General features: G+C 45.8%; 1 protein-coding gene across 1 annotated transcript in view; it reads left to right on the top strand.

The window, feature by feature from the left end:
- The first annotated feature begins 2,003 nt into the window (after positions 1 to 2,003).
- PIP4K2B (phosphatidylinositol-5-phosphate 4-kinase type 2 beta) overlaps positions 2,004 to 26,799 on the top strand; it is a 70,398-nt gene continuing 45,602 nt past the window's right edge. The window contains exons 1-7 of the mRNA XM_073572517.1: positions 2,004 to 2,600; positions 10,753 to 10,850; positions 14,335 to 14,431; positions 20,501 to 20,653; positions 22,128 to 22,274; positions 22,354 to 22,392; positions 22,932 to 23,045. Coding sequence (XP_073428618.1) covers positions 2,457 to 2,600; positions 10,753 to 10,850; positions 14,335 to 14,431; positions 20,501 to 20,653; positions 22,128 to 22,274; positions 22,354 to 22,392; positions 22,932 to 23,045 — 792 coding nt within the window. The 5' untranslated portion in view covers positions 2,004 to 2,456. The remainder of the gene's footprint in view (positions 2,601 to 10,752; positions 10,851 to 14,334; positions 14,432 to 20,500; positions 20,654 to 22,127; positions 22,275 to 22,353; positions 22,393 to 22,931; positions 23,046 to 26,799) is intronic.

Raw genomic sequence — 26,799 nt, 5'->3', positions numbered from 1 at the left:
ACATTAGATAGGACTGCTCCGAGATGGGTATACCGTGACGTTGGTGAAGTGGCTTAGTATAAATTTTTTGCAAAAAAATGTATCAACTAAATACCCTGTTTTTGTTATCTTTTTGCTAGCACTTACTGTTTACTGTTATATATATATTTTTTACAACAGAGTATTTTTGCATGTTTGTTATACTGTGTTTTTTCTGTGTTTCAGTCTTTGGGTGGAGTGAACACTGTCCTACTGATTTGTTCACGTTTGTGCATGTCTCATAGATTAAAAATCCATTAGTTTTTTGTTTATGCAAGTTTTGGGAGATTCCCGGCCCTCTCTTGTGAGACACGCACATAAAAAGCCGTCTTGCACAGCGTGTCCACATCGGCCAGCGCCTTTCTGAATCCTGCTCATATAGGTACTGTTCACATGATCAGGTTTTAAATACATTTTTTGCAAATAATGTATACTAAGCCACTCGACCAATGTCATGGTATACCCATCTTGGAGCAGTCCTATTTAATGTATCACCTAAATACCCTGTTTTTGTTATCAACTTTTTACTAGCACTTGCTGTTTACTGTTATATTTTTTACAATAGAGTATTTTTGCACGTTTGCTATACTGTGTTTTTTCTGTGAAATCAAACTGTCCACTTAGGAAGCAACACTGATTGACAATCAATTTCACCTGCTGTTGTGCAAATGGAATAGACAACAGATGGAAATTATTGGCAATTATCTAGACACCCTCAATAAAGGCGTGGTTCTGCAGGTGGGGACCACATCTCAGTACCAATGCTTCCTGGCTGATGTTTTGGTCACTTTTGAAAGTTGTGCTTTCACACTCGTGGTAGCATGAGACGGATTCTACAACACACACAAGTAGCTCAGGTAGTGCAGCTCATCCAGGTTGGCACATCAATGCGAGCTGTGGCAAGAAGGTTTGCTGTGTCTGTCAGCGTAGTGTCCAGAGGCTGGAGGCGCTACCAGGAGACAGGCCATTACACCAGGAGATGTGGAGGGGGCCGTAGGAGGGCAATAACCTAGCAGCAGGACTGCTACCTCAGCCTTTGTGCAAGGAGGAACAGGAGCAGCACTGCCAGAGCCCTGCAAAATGACCTCAAACAGGGCACAAATGTGCATGTGTCTGCACAAATGGTTAGAAACCGACTCCATGAGGATGGTCTGATGTCCACAGATGGGGGTTGTGCTCACACACCAACACCGTGCAGGATGCTTGTCATTTGCCACAAAACACCAGGATTACACTGTTTCAGGAGAACTTGCAGCAGAATGTCTGAGTCGGCCTCTACCTCCTCCTGGCTCCATAGACTGTTATGAGCACCAACTGTCATCTATTGCTGTAATGGGGGAACCTGAGTACACATTTTACCTATGAATTGAGACTGAATTGATCAGTCCTGGAGGAGACCAAAGCGGGTTTCTCTGTTAAGATATATTACAATGTTTCCCTTTTCCATGAGCACTGTTGATTTATGATATTACTATTCCCAATACTTGGCTCCTCACCAGGCATAATATGGAGGATTGGAATGGCCGGGGTCGCTGCACCTATAGGTGACAACAATCCTACAGAGTCCAGATTGGTCTGATTTCTCAATATTCTCAGACATGGGACTGATGATGACCCCGACTCCCAAAGAAAATGTAGTAACCGGTTATAAAGGGATTGGCAGTAGTTTTGTATAATTTTTCGAACGTAGAAAAAAATACCAATTTTCTCAGTATTCCCATGAGCCGCATTACCCCATGTGCCAGCTCAGGTCCCCCTCGGAGCCACAGCCACACTGCTAGCTTCACGTACTCCGCAGTCTGCACAATCTGTCAGTCTCTCTTGGAACATACCATTCTGGTTCGGGGGGCGCTGATGCACTGGCCTCATTCCGCGAGGCGTGTCATCCAGCCTGCACTGCTTATCTGCTATCGTCCTGATCTATCAAACACGAACGTGATGAGAACAGATACATTCCGGGTGTATTCTCCTATTCCCACTAATGTCCGCAGTGCTGACGATTACGTTCCCCTCTACTTCTCTCACAACATGATCTGGCCCGCACCGCCCGCTGCAGGCAGCCATCTTGTCCGGAGTGGGGACCGGGCCGGCTCTACCGGGAGCAGCGGACCGAGACCAGCCCGAAGGCCTAAAGAGGGTGGAGCTACGGGTGGGCGATCTCCTGAGCTCAGTGTTTGGGGGAATTGCATGGCTTACAGTAACAGCCGGACCATAGCCAGCATTAGCGGACTGACAGCCCGGGAGCTGCGCTGAGAACACCGGGAGCTACCGCCGCCAGCGCCGCCTATCGGTCACATCGCTACGGCCGGACCGGAAGACTGCGGAGAACATGAACCCCTGGTAGCTGGGGCCAATGCCCCCGGAGGGGGATCCCGGTAACTAGATTTGTGCCCGCGGCCCGGGAGTCCCCGCTGAGCTTCCATCACAGATCCGCGATCATGGCCTCCAACTGCAGCAGCGCCGTGGCGGGCAGCGCCAGCAAGACCAAGACCAAGAAGAAGCATTTTGTGTGTCAGAAGGTGAAGCTCTTCCGAGCCAGCGAGCCCCTCCTCAGCGTCCTCATGTGGGGGGTGAACCACACGGTGAGACCTGGTGTATAGGGTGTACGGTGTGTGCGCGTGTATGTATGCGGAGCCCCTGATGTATCCGGTGTGTGCGGTGTATGTATGCGGAGCCCCTGATGTATCCGGTGTGTGCGGTGTATGCGGAGCCCCTGATGTATCCGGTGTGTGCGGTGTATGTATGCGGAGCCCCTGATGTATCCGGTGTGTGCGGTGTATGCGGAGCCCCTGATGTATCCGGTGTGTGCGGTGTATGTATGCGGAGCCCCTGATGTATCCGGTGTGTGCGGTGTATGCGGAGCCCCCTGATGTATCCGGTGTGTGCGGTGTATGTATGCGGAGCCCCTGATGTATCCGGTGTGTGCGGTGTATGCGGAGCCCCTGATGTATCCGGTGTGTGCGGTGTATGTATGCGGAGCCCCCTGATGTATCCGGTGTGTGCGGTGTATGTATGCGGAGCCCCCTGATGTATCCAGTGTGTGCGCGTGTATGTATGCGGAGGCCCTGATGTATCCGGTGTGTGCGGTGTATGTATGCGGAGCCCCTGATGTATCCGGTGTGTGCGGTGTATGCGGAGCCCCTGATGTATCCGGTGTGTGCGGTGTATGTATGCGGAGGCCCTGATGTATCCGGTGTGTGCGGTGTATGTATGCGGAGGCCCTGATGTATCCGGTGTGTGCGGTGTATGTATGCGGAGCCCCTGATGTATCCGGTGTGTGCGGTGTATGCGGAGCCCCTGATGTATCCGGTGTGTGCGGTGTATGTATGCGGAGCCCCTGATGTATCCGGTGTGTGCGGTGTATGCGGAGCCCCCTGATGTATCCGGTGTGTGCGGTGTATGTATGCGGAGCCCCTGATGTGTGCGGTGTATGTATGCGGAGCCCCTGATGTATCCGGTGTGTGCGGTGTATGCGGAGCCCCTGATGTATCCGGTGTGTGCGGTGTATGTATGCGGAGCCCCTGATGTATCCGGTGTGTGCGGTATATGTATGCGGAGCCCCTGATGTATCCGGTGTGTGCGGTGTATGTATGCGGAGCCCCTGATGTATCCGGTGTGTGCGGTGTATGTATGCGGAGCCCCTGATGTATCCGGTGTGTGCGGTGTATGTATGCAGAGCCCCTGATGTATCCGGTGTGTGCGGTGTATGCGGAGCCCCTGATGTATCCGGTGTGTGCGGTGTATGCGGAGCCCCCTGATGTATCCGGTGTGTGCGGTGTATGCGGAGCCCCCTGATGTATCCGGTGTGTGCGGTGTATGTATGCGGAGCCCCTGATGTATCCGGTGTGTGCGGTGTATGCGGAGCCCCCTGATGTATCCGGTGTGTGCGGTGTATGTATGCGGAGCCCCCTGATGTATCCGGTGTATACCGTGCACGGTGTGTCTATACTGAGAGCGCTGATGTATCCGGTGTATACTATGTACAGTGGGTGTATATAATGAGAGCCCTGGTGTATACCATGTACGGTGTATCTGTATTCTGAGAGCACTGATGTATATGGTGTACTATATGTGTATATATACTAAGAGCCCTGATGTATCCGGTGTATACTGTGTACGGTGTGTCTGTATACTGAGAGCCCTGATGTATCGGTGTATACTGTGTACGGTGTGTCTGTATACTGAGAGCGCTGATGTATCCAGTGTATACTATGTACAGTGGGTGTATATAATGAGAGCCCTGGTGTATACCATGTACGGTGTATCTGTATTCTGAGAGCACTGATGTATATGGTGTACTATATGTGTATATATACTAAGAGCTCTGATGTATCCGGTGTGTGCGGTGTATCTGTATGCTGAGACCCCTGATGTCTATGGTGTACTATGTGTATATATACTAAGAGCCCTGATGTATATTGTGTACTATATGTGTATATATACTAAGAGCCCTGATGTATCTGTGTATACTGTGTACGGTGTGTCTGTATACTGAGAGCGCTGATGTATATTGTGTACTATATGTGTATATATACTAAGAGCCCTGATGTATCCAGTGTATACTGTGTACGGTGTGTGCACGTGTATGTATGCTGAGACCCCTGATGTATCCGGTGTGTGCGGTGTATCTGTATGCTGAGACCCCTGATGTATATGGTGTACTATATGTGTATATATACACTAAGAGCCCAGATGTATATAGTGTGTACGGTGTGTATATAATGAGAGCCCTGATGTATCGATGTATGCCGTGTACGGTGTGTCTATATACTGAGCGCCCTGATGTATCCAGTGTGTACGGTGTGTATATAATGAGAGCCCTGATGTATCGATGTATGCCGTATACGATGTGTCTATATACTGAGAGCCCTGATGTATCCAGTGTATACTATGTACAGTGTGTGTATATAATGAGAGCCCTGATGTATCGGTGTATACCGTGTTCAGTGTGTCTGTATACTGAGAGCCCTGATGTATCCGGTGTATACCGTGTTCGGTGTGTCTGTATACTGAGAGCCCTGATGTATCGGTGTATACCGTGTTCGGTGTGTCTGTATACTGAGAGCGCTGATGTATCGGTGTATACCGTGTTCGGTGTGTCTGTATACTGAGAGCCCTGATGTATCGGTGTATACCGTGTTCGGTGTGTCTGTATACTGAGAGCGCTGATGTATCGGTGTATACCGTGTTCGGTGTGTCTGTATACTGAGAGCCTTGATGTATCCGGTGTATACCGTGTACGGTGTATCTGTATACTGAGCGCGCTGATGTATCGGTGTATACCGTGTTCGGTGTGTCTGTATACTGAGAGCGCTGATGTATCGGTGTATACCGTGTTCGGTGTGTCTGTATACTGAGAGCCCTGATGTATCGGTGTATACCGTGTTCGGTGTGTCTGTATACTGAGAGCGCTGATGTATCGGTGTATACCGTGTTCGGTGTGTCTGTATACTGAGAGCCTTGATGTATCCGGTGTATACCGTGTACGGTGTATCTGTATACTGAGAGCGCTGATGTATCGGTGTATACCGTGTTCGGTGTGTCTGTATACTGAGAGCGCTGATGTATCCGGTGTATACTATGTACAGTGTGTGTATATGAGAGCCCTGATGTATCGGCGTATACCGTGTACTGTATAAGTGCATGTAAATATGATACTGAGCCACATGGTAAGAGCCCTGATGTGTATACAGTTTATACTATATGCGTACATGTAAATGTATAGCACTCCACACTGAGAGCCCAAATATGTCTGGTGTGCGTGTGTATATAAATATATTCAGAGCCGCACAGTGAGAGCCTTGCTTCTGCACCAACTACACCAATGATATATTCACCCCTGTATATACCATGTATTATATGAAGATTTTATATATATATATATATATATACTAGCTGAAGAGCCCGGCGCTGCCCGGGCATAGTAACTGACTGTGGTTAGTAATAGCAAATTATAATTATCCTCCATCCCATAGTCCCATGCCCATATACCCATCATACATATCCTCCATCCCATAGTCGAGTGCCCATATACCCATCACACATCCTCCATCCCATAGTCCCATGCCCATATACCCATCATACATATCCTCCATCCCATAGTAGAGTGCCCATATACCCATCACACATCCTCCATCCCATAGTCCCATGCCCATATACCCGTCATACATATCCTCCATCCCATAGTCCAGTGCCCATATACCCATCACACATCCTCCATCCCATAGTCCCATGCCCATATACCCATCACACATCCTCCATCCCATAGTCCCATGCCCATATACCCATCATACATATTCGCCATCCCATAGTCGAGTGCCCATATACCCATCACACATCCTTCATCTCATAGTCCCATGCCCATATACCCATCATACACATCCGCCATCCCATAGTCCCGTGCCCATATACCCCTCATACACATCCTCCATCCCATAGTCCCGTGCCCATATACCCATCATACATATCCGCCATCCCATAGTCCCGTGCCCATATACCCCTCATACACATCCTCCATCCCATAGTCCCGTGCCCATATATCCATCACACATCCTCCATCCCATAGTCCCGTGCCCATATACCCCTCATACACATCCTCCATCCCCTAGTCCCGTGCCCATATATCCATCACACATCCTCCATCCCATAGTCCCGTGCCCATATACCCTTCATACATATCCTCCATCCCATAGTCCAGTGCCCATATACCCATCACACATCCTCCTTCCCATAGTCAACCATTATAACGTCATAATGAGCGGCGGGGCTTGCAACCTATGATGACATCAGCGTCGCCATGGCAACCATTATGACATCATAACGAGGGGTGTGGCTTGATACACACACACTTTCCACATTATGTAGATAGGGGCCAAAATGGTTTGGTGAATTGGAACGCGCGGGGTTAAAATTTCGCCTCACGACATAGCCTAGGACACTCTCGGGGTCCAGACGTGTGACTTTGCCAAATTTTGTGGCTGTAGCTGCGACGGTGCGGATGCCAATCCCGGACATACATACACACATACATACATACATACATACATACATTACATACACACTTGAGCTTTATATATTAGATATTTATGTATATATATATATATATATATATCTCTCATGTACTGTTTGTATTGCTCACCTGGCGTGTATATACCGCTCTGTATTGTAAATATATATATCCTTGTGTCTGTTGTATATCGTGTACACTCCAATACCCTCTTTATTATTATTATGCATTTATATGGCGCCATTTATTCCATGGCGCTTTACTTGTGAAAAGGGGAAATATAGACAGGTTCAATAAACATGTGTATGACAAGGGACACACAAGTACATAAGGAGAGGGGACCCTGCCCGTGAGGGCTCACAGTCTACAGGGATGGGTGAGGATACAGTAGGAGAGGGTAGAGCTGGTTGTGCGGTGGTTCAGTGTAGACCGAGGATCATTGCAGGCTGTAGGCTTGTCGGAACAGGTGGGTCTTCAGGTTCTTCTTGAAGGTTTCCGTTGATGGTGAGAGTCTGATGTGTTGCGGCAGGGAGTTCCAGAGTATGGGGGAAGCACGGGAGAAGTCTTGTATGCGGTTGTGGGAAGACGAGATAAGGGGGGAGTAGAGAAGGAGATCTTGAGATGATCGAAGGTTGCGTGCGGGTAGGTACCTGGAGACCATGTCACGGATGTATGGAGGAGACAGGTTGTGGATGGCATTGTATGTCATGGTTAGGGTTTTGAATTGGAGTCTCTGGGCAATAGGAAGCCAGTGAAGGGCCTGGCATAGGTGGGAGACAGGTGGATTAGTCGGGCAGCAGAGTGTAGGATGGACTGGAGCGGAGCCAGAGTGCTAGAGGGGAGGCCAGAGAGTAGGAGGTTGCAGTAGTCGAGGCGGGAGATAAGAGCATGCACTAGTGTTTTTGTGGTTGAGGATTGAGCGGATCCGGGAAATATTTTTGAGTTTGAGGTGGCAGGAGGAGGCGAGGGCTTGGATATGTGGTTAGAAAGAGAGCGCAGAGTCGAGGATCACCCCAAGGCACCGAGCGTGCGGGAATTGGGGAAAGAGAGCAGCCATTGACGTTGATGGATAGGTCTGGTTGAGGGGTAGAGTGAGATGGGGGAAAGATGATGAATTCTGTTTTGTCCATGTTCAGTTTGAGAAAGCGAGCAGAAAAGAAGGCTGAGATAGCAGACAGACATTGTGGGATTTCAATCAGTAAGGAGGTGAGGTTGGGTCCAGATAGGTAGATCTGCGTGTCATCAGCATAGAGGTGATACTGCAAACCGTGGGATTCTATGAGCTGTCCCAGGCCGAAGGTGTATATGGAGAATAGTAGGGGTCCTAGAACTGAGTCTTGAGGAACACCGACAGACAGGGGGCGAGGTGAGGAGGTGGTGTGTGAGAGGGAGACACTTAATGTTCGGTCTGTTAGGTATGATGAGATCCAGGATAGAGCCAAGTCTGTGATGCCAAGAGATGAGCGAGTCTGTAGCAGGAGGGAGTGGTCTACAGTATCGAAGGCAGAGGACAGGTCCAGGAGGAGGAGGATAGAGTAGTGTCGCTTGCTCTTGGCGGTTAGTAAGTCATTAGTGACTTTAGTTTTATCTGCAGATACATCCATTATATACCATACACTATATTCACTGATCATCTAGTGTATCTATACAGCTGTATACCATAAGTCTGTGTATTCCGGTGTGTGTTATATACTCCTAGTGCATGTATGCAGCTCTGCCGCCACCACTACTTGTATCTCCTGGTTTGTCTCTTCTGTATTTCCAGGCCCCAATATGTCTATCTTGTTCCTTATCCTATCGGTCAGGGCACACATGCCTTATTAGGTGTGCTATATATCACTATACCTGCATGCACTAGTAATAGGGGGGTAGACTATCTACCTCGTGCTCCCCTTTCTGCTGCTGTGCGGGGGCTTCCATGCAGTAATACTCCAGCACACCTATGTATTTTCTCCTCTCTATAGCTGCTTGTTTCCCAGTTTTCTGTGGGATCGAGCTAATACCATGGCTCTCCGCACCCCAGGCTCTTGTCACTGCTAGTGCTGCTGGGAACAGTCACCTCTCGTAGCACTGATCACCTCACTGCGGTTACTGTGCGCAGGTTATATGATGGAGACTGGTTGCTATGGGTAACGAGGCCTATACGAGCCTGAGTTGTAGTTGTCATAGAGAACATGTTGGAGTCACATAGGGAATTAGTGGTTTATTGCCTTTTACATGCAGAGCCATAGCTGGTGGTCCTCGCTTATCAAAATTAGCTATGGGTGTTCACATGCAGAGTTTTCTGTGCCATTGTTGGCCTTAATGCGCAATTAGCGTTTAGCTTTTCTACTCTATACGGCTCTGGGAAAATGAAAGGTGCCCTGTGATTGGTCGCTTTGGCAACATGTCAGACGGTTTGGTCATTGTGGGCATGTATGTATACCTGCAGAACAAGGGCAAAAGTGTCTGCTTTATGTTGTGGCCAAAATGTGCAATGTCAATGGTGAGACTGATTTTTAGATGTGCTGATAATTTTTCTTTCACTTTCCACAAAGATCAGACGTTCTGGAGTAAACATATGACCTGCCAACACTTTGTCGTGGGGTAGGAGCACATAGATCTGCCATGTTCACACATGGCCCTCATCATATGTTGCTTAGCAGTGGTTTATACACAATAATAATGAATGGAATCCAAGTCAGAAGGTCCAGAGGAGCCCAACAAACACACATTTGGGTTACTGCAGATCCACTCCTGTAGCAAAAGGAACCATGGCGTCTGTACCCATCACCACTCTGCAGCAGAAACTCAGCGGTTCAGTTTTGTAGGTAGACTGAGGCGTTACCCAGGGTATATGCACACGTAGTGAAATCTGCTGCGTTGTACATGCTGCTGATTTTTCCGCGCGGTTTACAATCCGCAGCATGTCAATTGTTGCAGAAACGCTGCAGTTTTACACCTCATCCATTATGAGGTGTAAAACCGCAGATAAACCGCAGGACTTTTGTCCTGCGGATTTACCTGCGGTTTTCTCTCCAAAATCCGCACACCCAAAAAACTACGTGTACACATAGCCTTAAAGTTAGCCACGTGATGGTGGGATTTTGGCCACGGTCAGCTGCTGACTGGTGGAGCTTGCAGCATAGCGATGGTGCTGCAGTCCATCCATGTAGTGTCTCCACGCCAATCAGCCAAAATGTTATTGAAAAAAAACCCCAAACCATCCTGCATTTCCTATAATTTAGTAAAATAAAGATTACTCTCCTTACCACTCCTCTAACACTGTCTAGGTTCACCGTTACACTCCATAACTCTTAGTCAAACCAGTGTGTGACCGCTACAGGTAATCACTGGCCAAAGAGGTGATGTGTTGGCCACCATTACGGCCAACACATCACCTCTTTGGCCAGTGATTACCTGTAGCGGTCACTGATTAACTACAGCTTTTGCATGCCCATCTGTCTAGAACAAGAAGTATGAAAACTGGTTGGATGCTCGTGAAGTATTGTAGGTGGACCGATAAGTGAGTGTATTATTATGTTGCAACATATTGGACGCCGAAGCCTTCAAAGATCTGTGTACGTGACCTATAATAAACCTTTCTCTGTATGTTGGAAAATACCCATTCTGCCATTTACCTACCTCATGCTGGACCTTGTCTCCCTCTCTTTTAGGGCTATTGGTCTTCTGGGATGTAGATGTTATCATTGTTGTACCAAGTTCTTTTTTTCCCTTTTGGTCTGTAGATCAATGAGCTGAGTAATGTCCCTGTCCCGGTCATGCTGATGCCAGATGACTTTAAAGCCTACAGCAAGATCAAAGTGGATAACCACCTGTTCAACAAGTAAGTGTCCTCCTTTATCTGATCCTATGGCCTATCTTGGCAGCATACAGTACAGCTCTCCTCTGTAAAGAAGGCCTGGGCGAATCCTAGTTACAAGGTACTTCAAATAAAGAGAGCCCCAGACTAGTATACATCTACAGTATGTTAGAGGTTGTCCACTACTTTGAAAACTTCTTCTCAATCGTATGTTTCCATGTTTCCCCCTTTTAAAATAGCACCACTTATACTCCCCACCAGTGCTAGCGCCTTTCCTGCGGTGTCGTCACTGTTTCTGCCGCTGGTTGTGTGACATCACGTGAACCCTGCGGCCAATCACTCGCCCCTTCGATCTCCCTGCTTTCTGACAGTTCCCTTACATCTGGAGGAAGCGAGCGCTGTTGCTCTCTCTTCCTCCAGTTGAATGTGATATGGCAAAGGCCGTGAGAGTGAAGGGGCCACTGATGGTTTCACGTAATGTCACACTGTCACCGGCAGAGACCGTGTCGACATCACTCAGAAAGGCACCAGCACCATAGGTAGAGTATAAGTGGTGTTATTTTAAAAGGGGGAAACATATAGATTGAGAAGGGGTTGTCTGAGTAGTGGACAGCCCCTTTAAGTTGCTGCAATGCTGAAAAATCCATACGTTCATTTTAATAATCTGTTACAGTTTTGGAGTATTCCCTTGTCCAATTTTTAAGCTATTGTCCCGTAACTGCAGGAGAGTTGGTCCTGCTGTTGCACCTCTTTGCATTCGATCACCGCCTACTGCCAACCTCCCGTGTCAAACAGGTCACTCTTCTCTGTTACCTGCTTTCCCTACCCGAGAACTTTTGCAAGTGTGCTCTTTCCCAGGGTGGCACATGTGCAGTGAGGTATTAAGGAAGTTGGAAGACCATCGGGTGGCGGAGCAGGGGTCTACTGACAGGTTCCCTTTAAGGGTAAATGTTGATTATTTTTAAAATTCCCCATTAGGTATTTTGACATGATGGATTAGTATCAGCAGATTATAATGGGACTCTTTGATATTGCTTTCAGACGTCCGACGGAAAGCCAACATTCTGTTCTGACCTTGTTTGGACTTTAAACAAGAGGACCTTACTTGATCATCTGATTATAAGCATACAAATGTGTGTAGTAAATGGTTAGAGAACTAGGCCCTCTTAACTAATGCAATGGCTTTTATTGTTACAAGAGCCGAAGTGGATCCAATTTTTTTTTTTCTCTTAAAAAAAAAAAAAACTAAGACGTCTGTCGAAACGGGTTGGTTAAAGGGAATCTGTCACCCCATTTTTTGAGTATCAGCTGCCGGCACCGCCATCAGGGGCTTATCTACAGCATTCTGTAATGCTGTAAATAAGCCCCTGATGTAACCTGAAAGATAAGAAAAATTAGTTAGATTATACTCACCCAGGGGCGGTCCGGTGCCTTCCATCTTCTAACGGTGACGTCCTCTTCTTTGCTGCCCGTCATGGCTCCAGTGCAGGCGCACTGCACCTGCACAGGAGCCACGGCAGGCAGCAAAGAAGAGGACGTCATCGTTAGAAGATGGGAAGCCCCGGACTGCAACACCCATCGGACCAAGACCGGACCACCCCCCGGTGAGTATAATCTAACTAATTTTTCTTATCTTTCAGGTTACATCGGGGGGGGGGCTTATCTACAGCATGCTGTAGATAAGCCCCTGATGGCGGTGCCGGCAGCTGATACTCGAAAAATGGGGTGACAGATTCCCTTTAAATGCTGCTCTATGTGCCTAATGCTGTAATATAACCAATTTTTTAATAACATGCTTTACCTAAAGTTATATTTTTTAATATGGATTAATAAACATTGGAATTTTTAGCATCCTTTGTTCCTGCTGGATCCTACAATTTTTTTCTGATCAGAAATAAATAGCTGAAAGATCTGACCGGGGCCAATAGAGAGGGAATGGACAAGTTGGTGCCTCCATGACCGGCTTCTCCCTTTTCTCCACTGCTCCAGGTCTCTCTCTTTACCTGTCAATCAAAGTGTACTGGGGATGGGGCAGTGCTAGACTAGTCTAATCTTTCCCTTTGGTCCCCACCTGGATCTTTAGACTATGTTTTCTCTGAAACGTCAAGAGTATTTCAAAGGGAAACATGCCTGGCTTGAATTGTGGTTCAGCAGCGTGAATTGACTGACATGTTCCTTTTTAAGTTCTGTGCCGGTTGTCGCCATCTCAGTCAGCATAAGCTCTTATATGAAGCAATTGCATGGGCTATACCATTGAAGCTTTCCACAGAAGTAAGGAGGAATGGCAGCTCTTATCAAAGATAATGATGATTACTGCACAGTGCCTGTCACACACAGTTCTAGGAGATCACAGTGCAGATGACCTGATTGTATGCTTCTAATCTTAGTTTATTTAGGAGAATATAGAGGAGAGGATAGTAGCACTGTTGCCCATCTGAAATAGATCACGTGATGCTGTCAAGATGCAACATGGGATTGATAGTGGGGCATAAGGTAATAACATACAGGATGGGCGCTAGACATCAAAAGGCTGAAGGGAAGAAAACTGAAGGCTGAACTATTTGGCAAGAAGTGCACAATGTATAAGAGAAGTGCAAATTGAGGTGGGGGGAGCAGTTAGAAAAAAACAAACTATAAAAACGTCTTTAAACACATAGTTTAGAAGATAATCTAAGGTTTCAGGTGAGTGGTTATTATTGGTAGTTTCAATAACAGCAGCCATTCTTCCCAAAGAAGTGCAATGTAATGGAGGCATTGCTAATACTGCCTGCTCCTCTCTATAAAGTCCCTGGCAGACAGGCAGGAGACAATTGCTGCAGCTCATTTTCCACACGTCAGAATTGACCTTTAATGTGCGGCCAGACCTGACCTACTGTTTCTGCATTGCAATTCATAGGAGGCATTATGACACATTGTAATGAGACGGCCTTCCTCTCATTGCTAGTAGCAGAGATTGATAGGGGAAGACGCTGCATTAGTTCTTGTGCGGTTTATCTCTTATCAGGCAGCTTTATAGGTTTCTGTCATCGCTTTTTTTTGCTGATGTAGAAGGCTTCATTCCAGGTTGAGGTTTCCTCTGTTCTTATTAAGAAATGCCTTTTTTCTTTTTCTGTAATAGATACTTGCATAAATATAATATGGATTACTACTAAAGTACTTGTTCTGGAGTATTTCCATGTAGCTGATAGAATTACATATGGCCTCAGTGTAGGGCAAGCTGTCCTGTTCCTGACTCCGAGGTGGTTCTCAGGGTTTGTGTTCGGCTTTGTGCACACTTTGCCATTTTGTTGATGTTTCCTTGTCTATTATTTTTTGCTATTAAGATGCCTAACCCCTGACAGAACTCATTTCTAAGTAAATGGGGCTTGTCAGTTGCCATTAGGATCAGTCCTGTAATAAATGGAATCCATGGTGCCGTATAAATAGACCCTAAACATTTAATGTGCTCTAAATGTGCAACTATAAACCTGGTTTCATGTCTCTACAAAGAATCAATTCTTATTTCCAGAGAGAACCTTCCGAGCCGTTTTAAATTTAAGGAATATTGTCCCATGGTCTTCCGGAATCTGCGAGAAAGATTTGGAATCGATGACCAAGATTACCAGGTAAATACATATAATGCAGCTCCATACAGGTTCTAAGTCTAGAGTGGTAACATGGCAGCCATTGTGCATCTGCTGGTCCGTTCCTTACCTCTTGTATACTTCTGATGTCGTACCAAGATGGTTTTCATACTCAATTGGATGCAGAGTATCATGATTCTTCCTTTAGAGAATGGGCCCTATTCATCAGTATCAATGTTTTAACGCCGGTCTTGATGATGGGGTGTGCTGGCGATTCTCCTGAGACCTCCAAAGTCTGGGGCCTATAAAGCAGCACAGTATTGTATTGCAGTCCCTAGCACCGGTCTTTAAAGTGATCCTAACAGCTAATACATATGCTGCCCAATGTACGAGCCACATGTATCAGACATTGGCTGTATAATCTCAGCCAGGTATGTTTGACGCTAAACCGCTGCCGTGGCCTGAGCCATGCTCAAACTAGCCGGACAAGCGGGTCCCCAGTAGAGATGAGCGAATTTGATCGGGTTTCTGCTTATTCGGCAAGCTATAGCGCTTACCAAATAAGCTGCATAGGGAACCCAGATACATGGAGCTCACCGTCTGATCAGAAGTCCGGCGTCGCAGCAGCATATCTCGCAGCTGTGTCACTGTCACAACACATGCATTGAGAGCCTGAGTATTGTGACTGTCACACAGCCACGACACATGCAGCTGCGGAGCCGGCCAGCTGATCAGCCGGTGAGCTCCATGTATCTGGGTTCCCTCTGCAGCTTATTCGGTAAGAGCTATAGCTTGACGAATAAGCAGAGACCCGATCAAATTCACTCATCTCTAGTCCCCAGTGGTTTCTCCCCGCCTGCTGACCTGGAGTGACTGGTCTCTGCCTATATGCACACATAAATCGACCTGTCACTCCAGGGCAGGGGGTGGGGAGAAGACGCCGGGGACCCATCTGTCCGACTAGTTTACAGCAAGGGTCCGTCCTTGGCAGCGTTTCAGAGTCACACATACCTGGCTGAGATTATACAGCCAATGTCTAATACATGCGGCTCGTAGATTGGTCAGCATATGTATTAGTTGTGAGGATCCCTTTAAAGACCGATGCTAGGGTCTGCAATATAATACTGTGCTGCTATGTAGGCCCCAGACTTTGTAGGTGTTTTTCCAGACATGACTATATTTCTAAATACAGCTTAGAACATGGTAGTGAACTTTTAGGGACTTGGAATGCCACTGTACAAGTTGTGAGCACATACATTTGCCATATACATGCGGTTTATTCTCATGGTGATAAACTGTTAAAATCGCGTACTCTTCATTCCCAAGAATGGAGGCTTTTATAATTGCACTAGCTGAAGAGCCCGGCGCTGCCCGGGCATAGTAACTAACTACACTTAGTTAGAACAAATAATGATTATATCTATATACAGTACAGACCAAAAGTTTTTACACACCTTCTCATTCAATGAGTTTTCTTTATTTTCATGACTATCAAAATTGTAGATTCACTCTGAAGGCATCAAAACTATGAATTAACACATGTGGAATTATATAATTAACAAAAAAGTGTGAAACAACTGAAAATGTCTTATATTCTAGTTTCTTCAAAGTAGCCACCTTTTTCTTTGATTACTGCTTTGCACACTCTTGGCATTCTCTTGATGAGCTTCAAGAGGTAGTCACCGGAAATGGTCTTCCAACAGTCTTGAAGGAGTTGCCAGAGATGCTTAGCACTTGTTGGCCCTTTTGCCTTCACTCTGCGGTCCAGCTCACCCCAAACCATCTCGATTGGGTTCAGGTCTGATGACTGTGGAGGCCAGGTCATCTGGCATAGCACCCCATCACTCTCCTTGGTCAAATAGCCCTTACACAGCCTGGAGGTGTGTTTGGGGTCGTTGTCCTGTTGAAAAATAAATGATGGTCCAACTAAACGCAAACCGGATGGAATAGCATGCCGCTGCAAGATGCTATGGTAGCCATGCTGGTTCAGTATGCCTTCAATTTTGAATAAATCACCAAAAGTGTCACCAGCAAAGCACCCCCACACCATCACACCTCCTCCTCCATGCTTTACGGTGTGAACCAGGCATGTAGAGTCCATCCGTTCACCTTTTCTGCGTCGCACAAAGACACGGTGGTTGGATCCAAAGATCTCAAATTTGGACTCATCAGACGAAAGCACAGATTTCCACTGGTCTAATGTCTATTCCTTGTGTTCTCTAGCCCAAACAAGTCTCTTCTGCTTGATGCCTGTCCTTAGCAGTGGTTTCCTAGCAGCTATTTTACCATGAAGGCCTGCTGCACAAAGTCTCCTCTTAACAGTTGTTGTAGAGATGTGTCTGCTGCTAGAACTCTGTGTGGCATTGACCTGGTCTCTAATCTGAGCTGCTGTTAACCTGCGATTTCTAAAGCTGGTGTTTTGGATGAACTTATCCTCCGCAGCAGAGGTGACTCTTGGTCTTCCTTTCCTGGGGCGGTGTTCATGTGAGCCAGTTTCTTTGTAGCGCTTGATGTTTTTTGCCATTGCAGTTGGGGACACTTTCAAAGTTTTCCCAATTTTTCGGACTGACTGATCTTCATTTCTTAAAGTAACTCGTTTTTCTTTACTTGGCTGCTTTTTTCTTGCCATAATACAAATTATAGCAGTCTATTCAGTAGGACTATCAGCTGTGTATCCACCAGACTTCTGCACAACATAACTGATTGTCCCAACCCCATTTATAAGGCAAGAAATCCCATTTATTAAACCAGACAGGGCACACCTGTGAAGTGAAAACCATTTCCAGTGACTACCTCTTGAAGCGCATGAAGAGAATGCCAAGAGTGCGCAAAGCAGTAATCAATGCAAAAGGTGGCTACTTTGAAGAACATAGAATATAAGACATATTTTCAGTTGTTTCACACTTTTTTTGTTAATTATATAATTCCACATGTTTTATTTCATAGTATTGATGCCTTCAGAGTGAATCTACAATTTTCATAGTCATGAAAATAAAGAAAACTTTGAATGAGAAGGTGTGTCCAAACTTTTGGTCTGTACTGTGTGTGTGTGTATATATGTATGTGTGTGTATGTGTATATATATATATATATATATATATATATATATATATCTCTGAGTGTATAGCCCCGCCCACTCCGCATAGCCCCATTTTCTATAATATCCCACATCATCCCATCAGCCAGAGCTACCGGACTACTACCTCTAATATCCCACATCGTTCCGTCAGCCAGAGCCACAGGACTACTACCCCTAGTATCCCACATCATTCCGGGACAGCCGCTGGACTACTACCCCTAATATCCCACATCGTCCCGTCAGCCAGAGCCACCGGACTAGTACCTCTAATATCCCACATTGTCCCGTCAGCCAGAGCCACCGGAACCCCTAATATCCCACATCGTCCCGTCAGTCAGAGCCACTGGTTTACTACCCCTAATATCCCACATCATTCCGTCACAGCCGCTGGACTACTACCCCTAATATCCCACATTGTCCCATCAGCCAGAGCCACCAGACTACTACCCCTAATATCCCACATAATCCCGTCAGCCAGAGCCACCAGACTACTCCCCCCCTAATATCCCACATCATCCCGTCAGCCAGAGCCACCAGACTACTACCCCTAATATCCCACATCGTCCTATCAGCCTGGGGTCAGAACCAGAAAGCTGAGTGGAACGGTCCTAACTTCCATACCGGGGATCCCTTTAAAAGAGGCCTGGCGTCAGAACCAGAGCACTGAGTGGATTTGCCCTGACTTCCATACCAAAGATCCCTTTAATAGAAGCCTGGGGTGAGAATATGAGCGCTGAGGGATTTACCCTAACTTCCGTACAGGAGATCTCTTTAAGAGAGCCTGGGGTCAGTACCAGAGCATTTGAAGGCAATAACCCTCACTTCCATACCGGGGATCCCTTTAAGAAAGCCTGGGATCAGAACCAGAGCGCTGGATGGATTTGCCCTGACTTCCATACCAATGATCCCGTTAATAGAACCCTGGGGTCAGAATCGGAGCGCTGAGGGATTTGCCCTAACTTCCGTACAGGAGATCCCTTTAAGAGAGCCTGGGGTCAGTACCAGAGCATTTGAAGGCAATTGCCCTGACTTCCATATTTGAGATCCCTTTAATAAAGGCCTGGGGTCAGTACCAAAGCGCAGAGTGGATTTGCCCTAAATTCCATACCAATGATCCCTTTAAGAGAAATTGGGGTCAGAACCACAGAGCTGAGTGGAACGGTCCTAACTTCCATACCGGAAATCCCTTTAATAGAGGCCTGGGGTCAAAACCAAAGCACTGGATGGATTTGCCCTGACTTCCATACCGGAGATCTCTTTAAGAGGGAAGATGTGGAGGGAAGAGGGATGCTAGTTTTCTTCCACCATGTCAGTGTCTGCTGAGGTGTTGTCAAGTGGGAAAACTTGCTCATAGCAACCAATCACAGCTCAGCTACTTTTAACCGGCTCTGGTGAAATGAGAGATGCTTAGTGATTGGTTGCAAGGAAAACTGTTGCTCATAGCAACCAATCACAGCTCAGCTTCTTTTGAACAGCTCTGGTGAAATGAAAGAAGCTTCGTGATTGGTTGGTGATACACACATACATACATTAATATATATATATATATATATATATATATATACACACATACATACATACATACATACTAGCTGAAGAGCCCGGCGCTGCCCGGGCATAGTAACTAACTGTGGTTTGTTATAGCAAATTATAATTATCCTCCATCCCATAGTCCCGTGCCCATATACCCATCATACATATCCTCCATCCCATAGTCCCATGCCCATATACCCATCATACATATCCTCCATCCCATAGTCCCATGCCCATATACCCATCACACATCCTCCATCCCATAGTCCCATGCCCATATACCCATCATACATATTCGCCATCCCATAGTCGAGTGCCCATATACCCATCACACATCCTCCATCTCATAGTCCCATGCCCATATACCCATCATACATATCCTCTATTCCACAGTCCCATGCCCATATACCCATCATACATATCCTCTATTCCACAGTCCCATGCCCATATACCCATCATACATATCTGCCATCCCATAGTCCCGTGCCCATATACCCATCATACATATCCGCCATTCCATAGTCCCGTGCCCATATACCCATCATACATATCCTCCATCCCATAGTCTAGTGCCCATATACCCATCACACATCCTCCATCCCATAGTCAACCATTATGACATTATAATGAGCGGCGGGGCTTGCAACCTATGATATCAGCGTCGCCATGGCAACCATTGACATCATAACGAGGGGCGGGGCTTGATACACACACTTTTTTCCCCATTATGTAGATAGGGGCAAAATTGTTTGGTGAATTGGAATGCGCGGGGTTAAAATTTCGCCTCACAACATAGCCTAGGACACTCGGGGTCCAGACGTGTGACTGTGCCAAATTTTGTGGCTGTAGCTGCGACGGTGCGGATGCCAATCCCGGACGGAGACACACACACACACACACACACACACACATACACACACACACATACATACGCACACTTGAGCTTTATATATTAGATTGTTTCAGTAACTGGCCTCTTCTGCAGTTTTGTTGGTCAATGAAAAGCCTTATTTGCTATAGATCAGTGATTCTCAACGCCAGTCCTCAAGACCCACCAGCAGGTCACGTTTTCAGGATTTTCTTAGTATTGCATAGATAATGGAATTAATGCTTGCGCAGCTGATGAAATTATCACCTGGGCAATACTAAGGAAATCCTGAAAACATGACCTGTTGGTGGGCCTTGAGGGCTGAGTGACACTGCTATAGAGCTTGTAAGTGCTGCTGTATGGTCTGTATTTGTATCTAGCCTGCTCCAGTGTTGTTGCACTCCTTCGATGCTGTGAAGATACAGTCCCTCTGCTAGCAGCATGGGCGAGCGCATAGTTCATGCCAACACCTGAGCCATGGCCTGAACTGTCAATGAAGGAGCACACAGCCCCCCAGCAAGCAGTTGTGGTTGGCTCCTGAATAGAAGTTAAGAACTTTTGGTACCATATTTTAGGGAAGTTTAAACTGGACACCTATTTGAGATGGGATTTATGGTTATTTTCCTTCTAGAACTCATTGACCCGCAGCGCACCTGTGAACAGTGAGAACCAGGGACGTTTTGGATCACGATTTCTGATCACCTTTGACAGGCGGTTTGTTATCAAGACAATATCTGGTGAAGATGTGGCTGAGATGCACAATATTCTGAAGAAATACCACCAGGTAGCTGCCATTGTGGTAAACTTGTTTGCACCAAGTCTGCCGTATGCTATCTACTCATCTGTTGTCTTTAGAATGACAATCCTGGCCTATTTTTGGGACTCCCAGCACCCACATCGATCAGATGACTGAGGAAGCTCTAGATCGCTGAGGCTCTTCAGTCAGCTAATTATCAGTCCTTCTAAAGGGAATCTACCAACAACTTTTTACTATTTAATCTGACAGCAGCACAGTTTAGGGGGAGAGAGCCTGAATCCAGGGATATGTCACATATTAGGCTGTGGGCTGTAGTTTCAATACAATCAATGTTTTACCAGCATGAGATTATCACTGTTGAACTAGGTTTCACGTGCTGGCCAGTCAGGATAATCTATGTAACCCCGCCCCTACCACTGATTGGCTTCTTGTGGACTAAGTACAGTGTACATAGGAAGCTGTCAATCAGTGGTGTGGGCGGGGCTATATTCAGCATTGACCACTGCTACAACTACAGCAGGGGAACCCCATTCTAGCAAAACCGCAGCAAGCAGCCCAGTAAGTGACACATCGCTGCATTTAGTCTTTGCCCATACATCATGCAGTGCTCAGATTCCATAGCAAAAAATAGAGCTGACAGATTCTCTTTGATACAGACTTTTCACACGCGATCTTTTACATTTCCTCAAAGTTTAAAACTAGATGATAAACCACACAAAGGGTTCTGTTTACTCTAGCATTAAGTCAAAGGATAATGGCAGGTACTATTGCACACGTGATGGAGTATAACTTCAAAATTGTTAGTGGTGCACTAATCCACTTACCTTGCTCTGGAGAGCCCCATGTGAATGGAGTTGTGGTCAATCATGCCCATTGCTGCCGCTCCATTCATTCTCATGGGAGTGCCAAAGACCAGTGGAGGGCAATGCTCAGCTATTGCTTGCGGGTCCATGATTGACCATTGCCCCAATAAAAGGGGGCGGTTCAAAGTCCTGGTCCTCGGGATTAGAGTGGGTCCCAGTGGTCTCGTCCTCCTGCAATCAGGAAGTTATCTTAACTTCCAAACTTGAGAATACCCCTTTTACAAAATAATGGTAATAATACTACTACAGACTGTACTATAATTACTGTTGTAAGTATGGGAAAGATCAGGACCTGTTTTTAAAAACAAAACCCATAGAACTTTATTCTGATTATTTGGACTGTTTTTCATACGTGATGCCTTTTAATGTTTAAGTTTACCCACAGTTTTCTGTCTCTGCCACTTATGAAATATATTCTCATTTGCAGATGATCAGGGCAGGTTTTCAGCCTCTGGTAGTAAGTGGAAAAATTTGTGTTTTACTATCAGCAATCAGAGGTATTGAAAATGGTGCAAAATTAGAGAAAAGTGTAGTCTCTCCTTTGCAGAAATGCATTCTCCCATCATTCTCTGTTGCATATTCCCTTCTGTGTCTCCATACTTAGATCTTCTCACCAATAGCCATCTCTTTGCTTGCAGTTTATTGTGGAGTGTCATGGGAACACTCTACTTCCTCAGTTCCTTGGCATGTACCGACTCACAGTAGATGGAGTAGAGACCTACATGGTGGTCACCAGGAATGTGTTCAGCCACCGTCTCGGAGTCCACCGCAAATATGACTTAAAGGTACATGTCATATATTGTGAGAGATGCGTGTGACTTGTAGTGGTCAGGTCTTCATCTGTGTCTTTGGTTGTCTTCCCAGGGCTCCACTGTATGCAGAGAAGCCAGTGATAAAGAAAAGGTTGGTAATGGCATTTGTAGGCCAGATATATGGTCCATTCTTAGGCTGTAGTCAGACGGCTGTATAAATTGGAGCAAGATCGGAATGCAATGCTCGGACTGGCTGGCGGCTCTCCCCACTCGAATGTGGCAGCTTCATATATTTCTGTGCAGCAGTCACGCTTGGGCCAGGAGTGCCGCCAACTGATCCCTTATGATGATACTTATATGGGTTTAAAGTTTCTATGAGGGACTTTAAACCCTCATGGCCATATCTTACAATAAGCCTTCAGTGTTTTATCAGTGGGGGACCAACTCCCAGGACCCCCTCCAGTCAGCACAGTGCTACTGCAAGTTTGGAGAACTAGCGATTGTCCTAAGGAGACACCAAGAATATTCAGACTCTGGAGCACCCCTCTAAATACCCATTTTGACATTTCCCTTTAGCTAGTCATTACTTTTTATTTACCTAATTGTATCTATTACCCAAAGTTTTTTTCTTTCTTTAGGGAATTTTGTACCTGAGTATTCTTCAATTACTAATTCCCCCTTAATCCACAGGCCAAGGATCTACCCACGTTAAAAGATAACGATTTCTTGAATGAAGGGCATAAGTTGCATGTGGGCGAGGAGAACAAGAAGATTTTCCTTGAGAAGCTGAAAAGAGATGTGGAGGTGAGAACTGGCACACATTACTGCGACGTGAAAACTGCTTGAAATGCGTCTGCGGTCTAAATAAGTTTTTCTGGTAAATGAGCAGCATACAGTCATGGCCAAAAGTATTGACACCCCTGCAATTCTGTCAGATAATACTCAGTTTCTTCCTGAAAATGATTGCAAACACAAATTCTTTGGTATTATTATCTTCATTTAATTTGTCTTAAATGAAAAAACACAAAAAGAATTGTCCTAAAGCCAAATTGGATATAATTCCACACCAAACATAACAAAGAGGGTGGACAAAAGTATTGGCACTGTTCGAAAAATCATGTGATGCTTCTCTAATTTGTGTAATTAACAGCACCTATAACTTACCTGTGGCACCTAACAGGTGTTGGCAATAACTAATTCACACTTGCAGCCAGTTGACATGGATTAAAGTTAACTCAACCTCTGTCCTGTGTCCTTGAGTGCACCACATTGAGCATGGAGAAAAGAAAGAAGACCAAAGAACTGTCTGAGGACTTGAGAAACCAAATTGTGAGGAAGCATGAGCAATCTTAAGGCTACAACTCCATCTCCAAAGACCTGAATGTTCCTGTGTCTACCGTGCGCAGTGTCATCAAGAAGTTTAAAGCCCATGGCACTGTGGCTAACCTCCCTAGATGTGGCCGGAAAAGAAAAATTGACAAGAGATTTCAACGCAAGATTGTGCGGATGTTGGATAAAGAACCTCCACTAACATCCAAACAAGTTCAAGCTGCCCTGCAGTCCGAGGGTACAACGGTGTCAACCCGTACTATCCGTCGGCATCTGAATGAAAAGGGACTGTATGGTAGGAGACCCAGGAAGACTCCACTTCTTACCCCGAGACATAAAAAAGCCAGGCTGGAGTTTGTCAAAACTTACCTGAAAAAGCCTAAAACATTTTGGAAAAATGTTCTCTGGTCAGATGAGACAAAAGTAGAGCTTTTAGGGCAAAAGCACAAAAGCATCAACATAGATTTTACAGGAGAAAAAAGAGGCATTCAAAGAAAAGTACACGGTTCCTACAGTCAAACATGGCGGAGGTTCCCTGATGTTTTGGGGTTGCTTTGCTGCCTCTGGCACTGGACTGCTTGACCGTGTGCATGGCATTATGAAGTCAGAAGACTACCAACAAATTTTGCAGCATAATTTAGGGCCGAGTGTGAGAAAGCTGGGTCTACCTCAGAGGTCATGGGTCTTCCAGCAGGACAATAACCCAAAACACACTTCAAAAAGCACTAGAAAATGGTTTGAGAGAAAGCACTGGAGACTTCTAAGGTGGCCAGCTATGAGTCCAGACCTGAATCCCATAGAACACCTGTGGAGAGATCTAAAAATGGCAGTTTGGAGAAGGCACCCTTCAAATATCAGGGACCTGGAGTAGTTTGCCAAAGAAGAATGGTCTAAAATTCCAGCAGAGCATTGTAAGAAACTCATTGATGGTTACCGGAAGCGGTTGGTCGCAGTTATTTTGGCTAAAGGTTGTGCAACCAAGTATTAGGCTGAGGGTGCCAATACTTTTGTCCGGCCCATTTTTGGAGTTTTGTGTGAAATGATCAATGTTTTGCTTTTTGCTTCATTCTCTTTTGTGTTTTTTCATTTAAGACAAATTAAATGAAGATAATAATACCAAAGAATTTGTGTTTGCAATCATTTCCAGGAAGAAACTGAATATTATCTGACAGAATTGCAGGGGTGTCAATACTTTTGGCCATGACTGTATATCTGCTGTTCCAGTAAGTGGGTGAGAGGCATAGAGTCCATTAGCAAGGAAAGAAACAATACCCTGGCATCCTGGTTACAATTGAAGGGGACAAGTCTGCTTCGATAAAGGACATAAATGACAACATAATGATTTGTCTGTAGATGGGATTCCAGCCAAGGAACTCCAGGTCTTTAAAGGGTTGTACAGAGCTAGAACTACTTGGCTGTTTTCTTTTAAAAATGATGCCACATCTATCCACTGTTAAGGTGTGGTGTTACAGATTAGCCTGTGTTCACACTGCATCTCTCCAGTGCGTCCAGAGATTCCGTCTGAATTCTCTTTGACCTCTTTCCGACATCGGACGTATAATTACGTCGATGTCAGACTCCTTCCCTTTGATATGGGCTCTGGCAGTGAGCCATATTGACGGAAAAATAAAAAAGATATGGCTCTGAGAAGAAGGGGAGCGAGAAACAAATGCAAAAATGAAAATGGGCTGCGTCGTGAAGGGGTTACCGTATATACTTGAGTATAAGCCGACCCCCCTCCCACCCCCCCCCTAATTTTGCCACAAAAAACTGGGAAAAAACTTATTGACTCGTGCATAAGCCTAGGGTGGAAAATGCAGCAGCTGCTGGTAAATTTCAAAAATAAAAATAGATGCCAATAAAAGTAAAATTAATTGAGACATCAGTAGGTTAAATGTTTTTGAATATCCATATTGAATCAGGAGCCCCATATAATGCTCCCTACTGTTCATGATGGGCCCCATTAGATGTTCCATACAAAATGCACCCCATATAACGCTGCACAATGGTTAATAATGACCCTATAAGATTCTCCATAGAATAATATGCTCCATAAATGTTATGGCCCCATAAGATGTTCCATAGATTATGCTCCATAGATTATGCCCCTTATGCTGCTCCATAAGATACTCCATAGATTAGGCCCCATATGCTGCTCCATCGATTATGCCCCATAAAATAGGCCCCATATGCTGCTACTGCAAATAAAAAAAAAAAAATGACACTCACCTCCTTGCTGGGGGCCAGGTGCCGGTGTCCTGAGCAGGCGGGGACTCCGACGCGCTATGGGGGACAGGTGCTGGTGTCACTGCTGAGATATTCACCTGTCCCCGTTCCACCGGTATGTCATCGCGCCCTCTGACCTGAATGTGTCAGGCGGAGGACAGAGCGGCACGCCGCGGTGGAACGGGGACAGGTGAATATTGCATATACTTACTGGCGTGGTCTCTGCAGCCCCGCTCCTCCCACGTTCTCCGGCAGCTCTTCCTTCCTTCAGCGGGCACGTGGTACCGCTTATTAAAGGCATGAATATGTGCATATTCATGACTTTAATGAGCGGTACCACGTGACCGCTGAAGGAAGGCGTGGAAGAAGCGGGGGGCTACAGAGACGTGCCAAGGGGGATAAGTATGATCTGACACCCCCGCTCCTTTTTCCCTGCCGACCCCCTGGCGTACATAACTCGAGTATAAGCAGAGAGGGAGACTTTCAGCCTTAAAAAATGGGCTGAAAATCTTGACTTATTCTCGAGTATGTACGGTAAATGATTCTGCAGAAAAACAGTGCAAAGATTGCAGTGACACGGGGCTGCTGCAATCTAAAAACTGGAACATCAACATAGCGTTGGGGTCAGACATCGAGGGTCCCAGACTCGAATTGATGGGCTTACCTCAAGAATTAGCCATTCATGTTAGTTCCCAGAAAATAACTATTGTGTTTGACCCTTCACATTGTTCGTCTACTACAGATATTCAATTTCTAGATTCATGGGGTTGAATGAAGTCTAGCTGTATGAATGTCATAGCAAAGACCATCGTTTTGTACAATAAAATCCAACCTTTGCTACAAAAGTGCCCAATACGGAGCTGCCTGCTCCCTGCTGTGTCAAGAATATTCAGGTTGATGATTACTATTTTATTTTTCTGTACAACTCTTCTGTAAGTTTCTGTTCATACAGTTGAAACTAGAAGTTTACATACATTATATAAAACACACATATGAATGTTTT

This window comes from Dendrobates tinctorius, unplaced genomic scaffold (assembly GCF_039654945.1).
Source record: "Dendrobates tinctorius isolate UK_male_01 unplaced genomic scaffold, ASM3965494v1 ptg000032l, whole genome shotgun sequence".
Taxonomy (NCBI): domain Eukaryota; kingdom Metazoa; phylum Chordata; class Amphibia; order Anura; family Dendrobatidae; genus Dendrobates; species Dendrobates tinctorius.
This window is presented reverse-complemented; position numbering and strand designations above follow the sequence as displayed.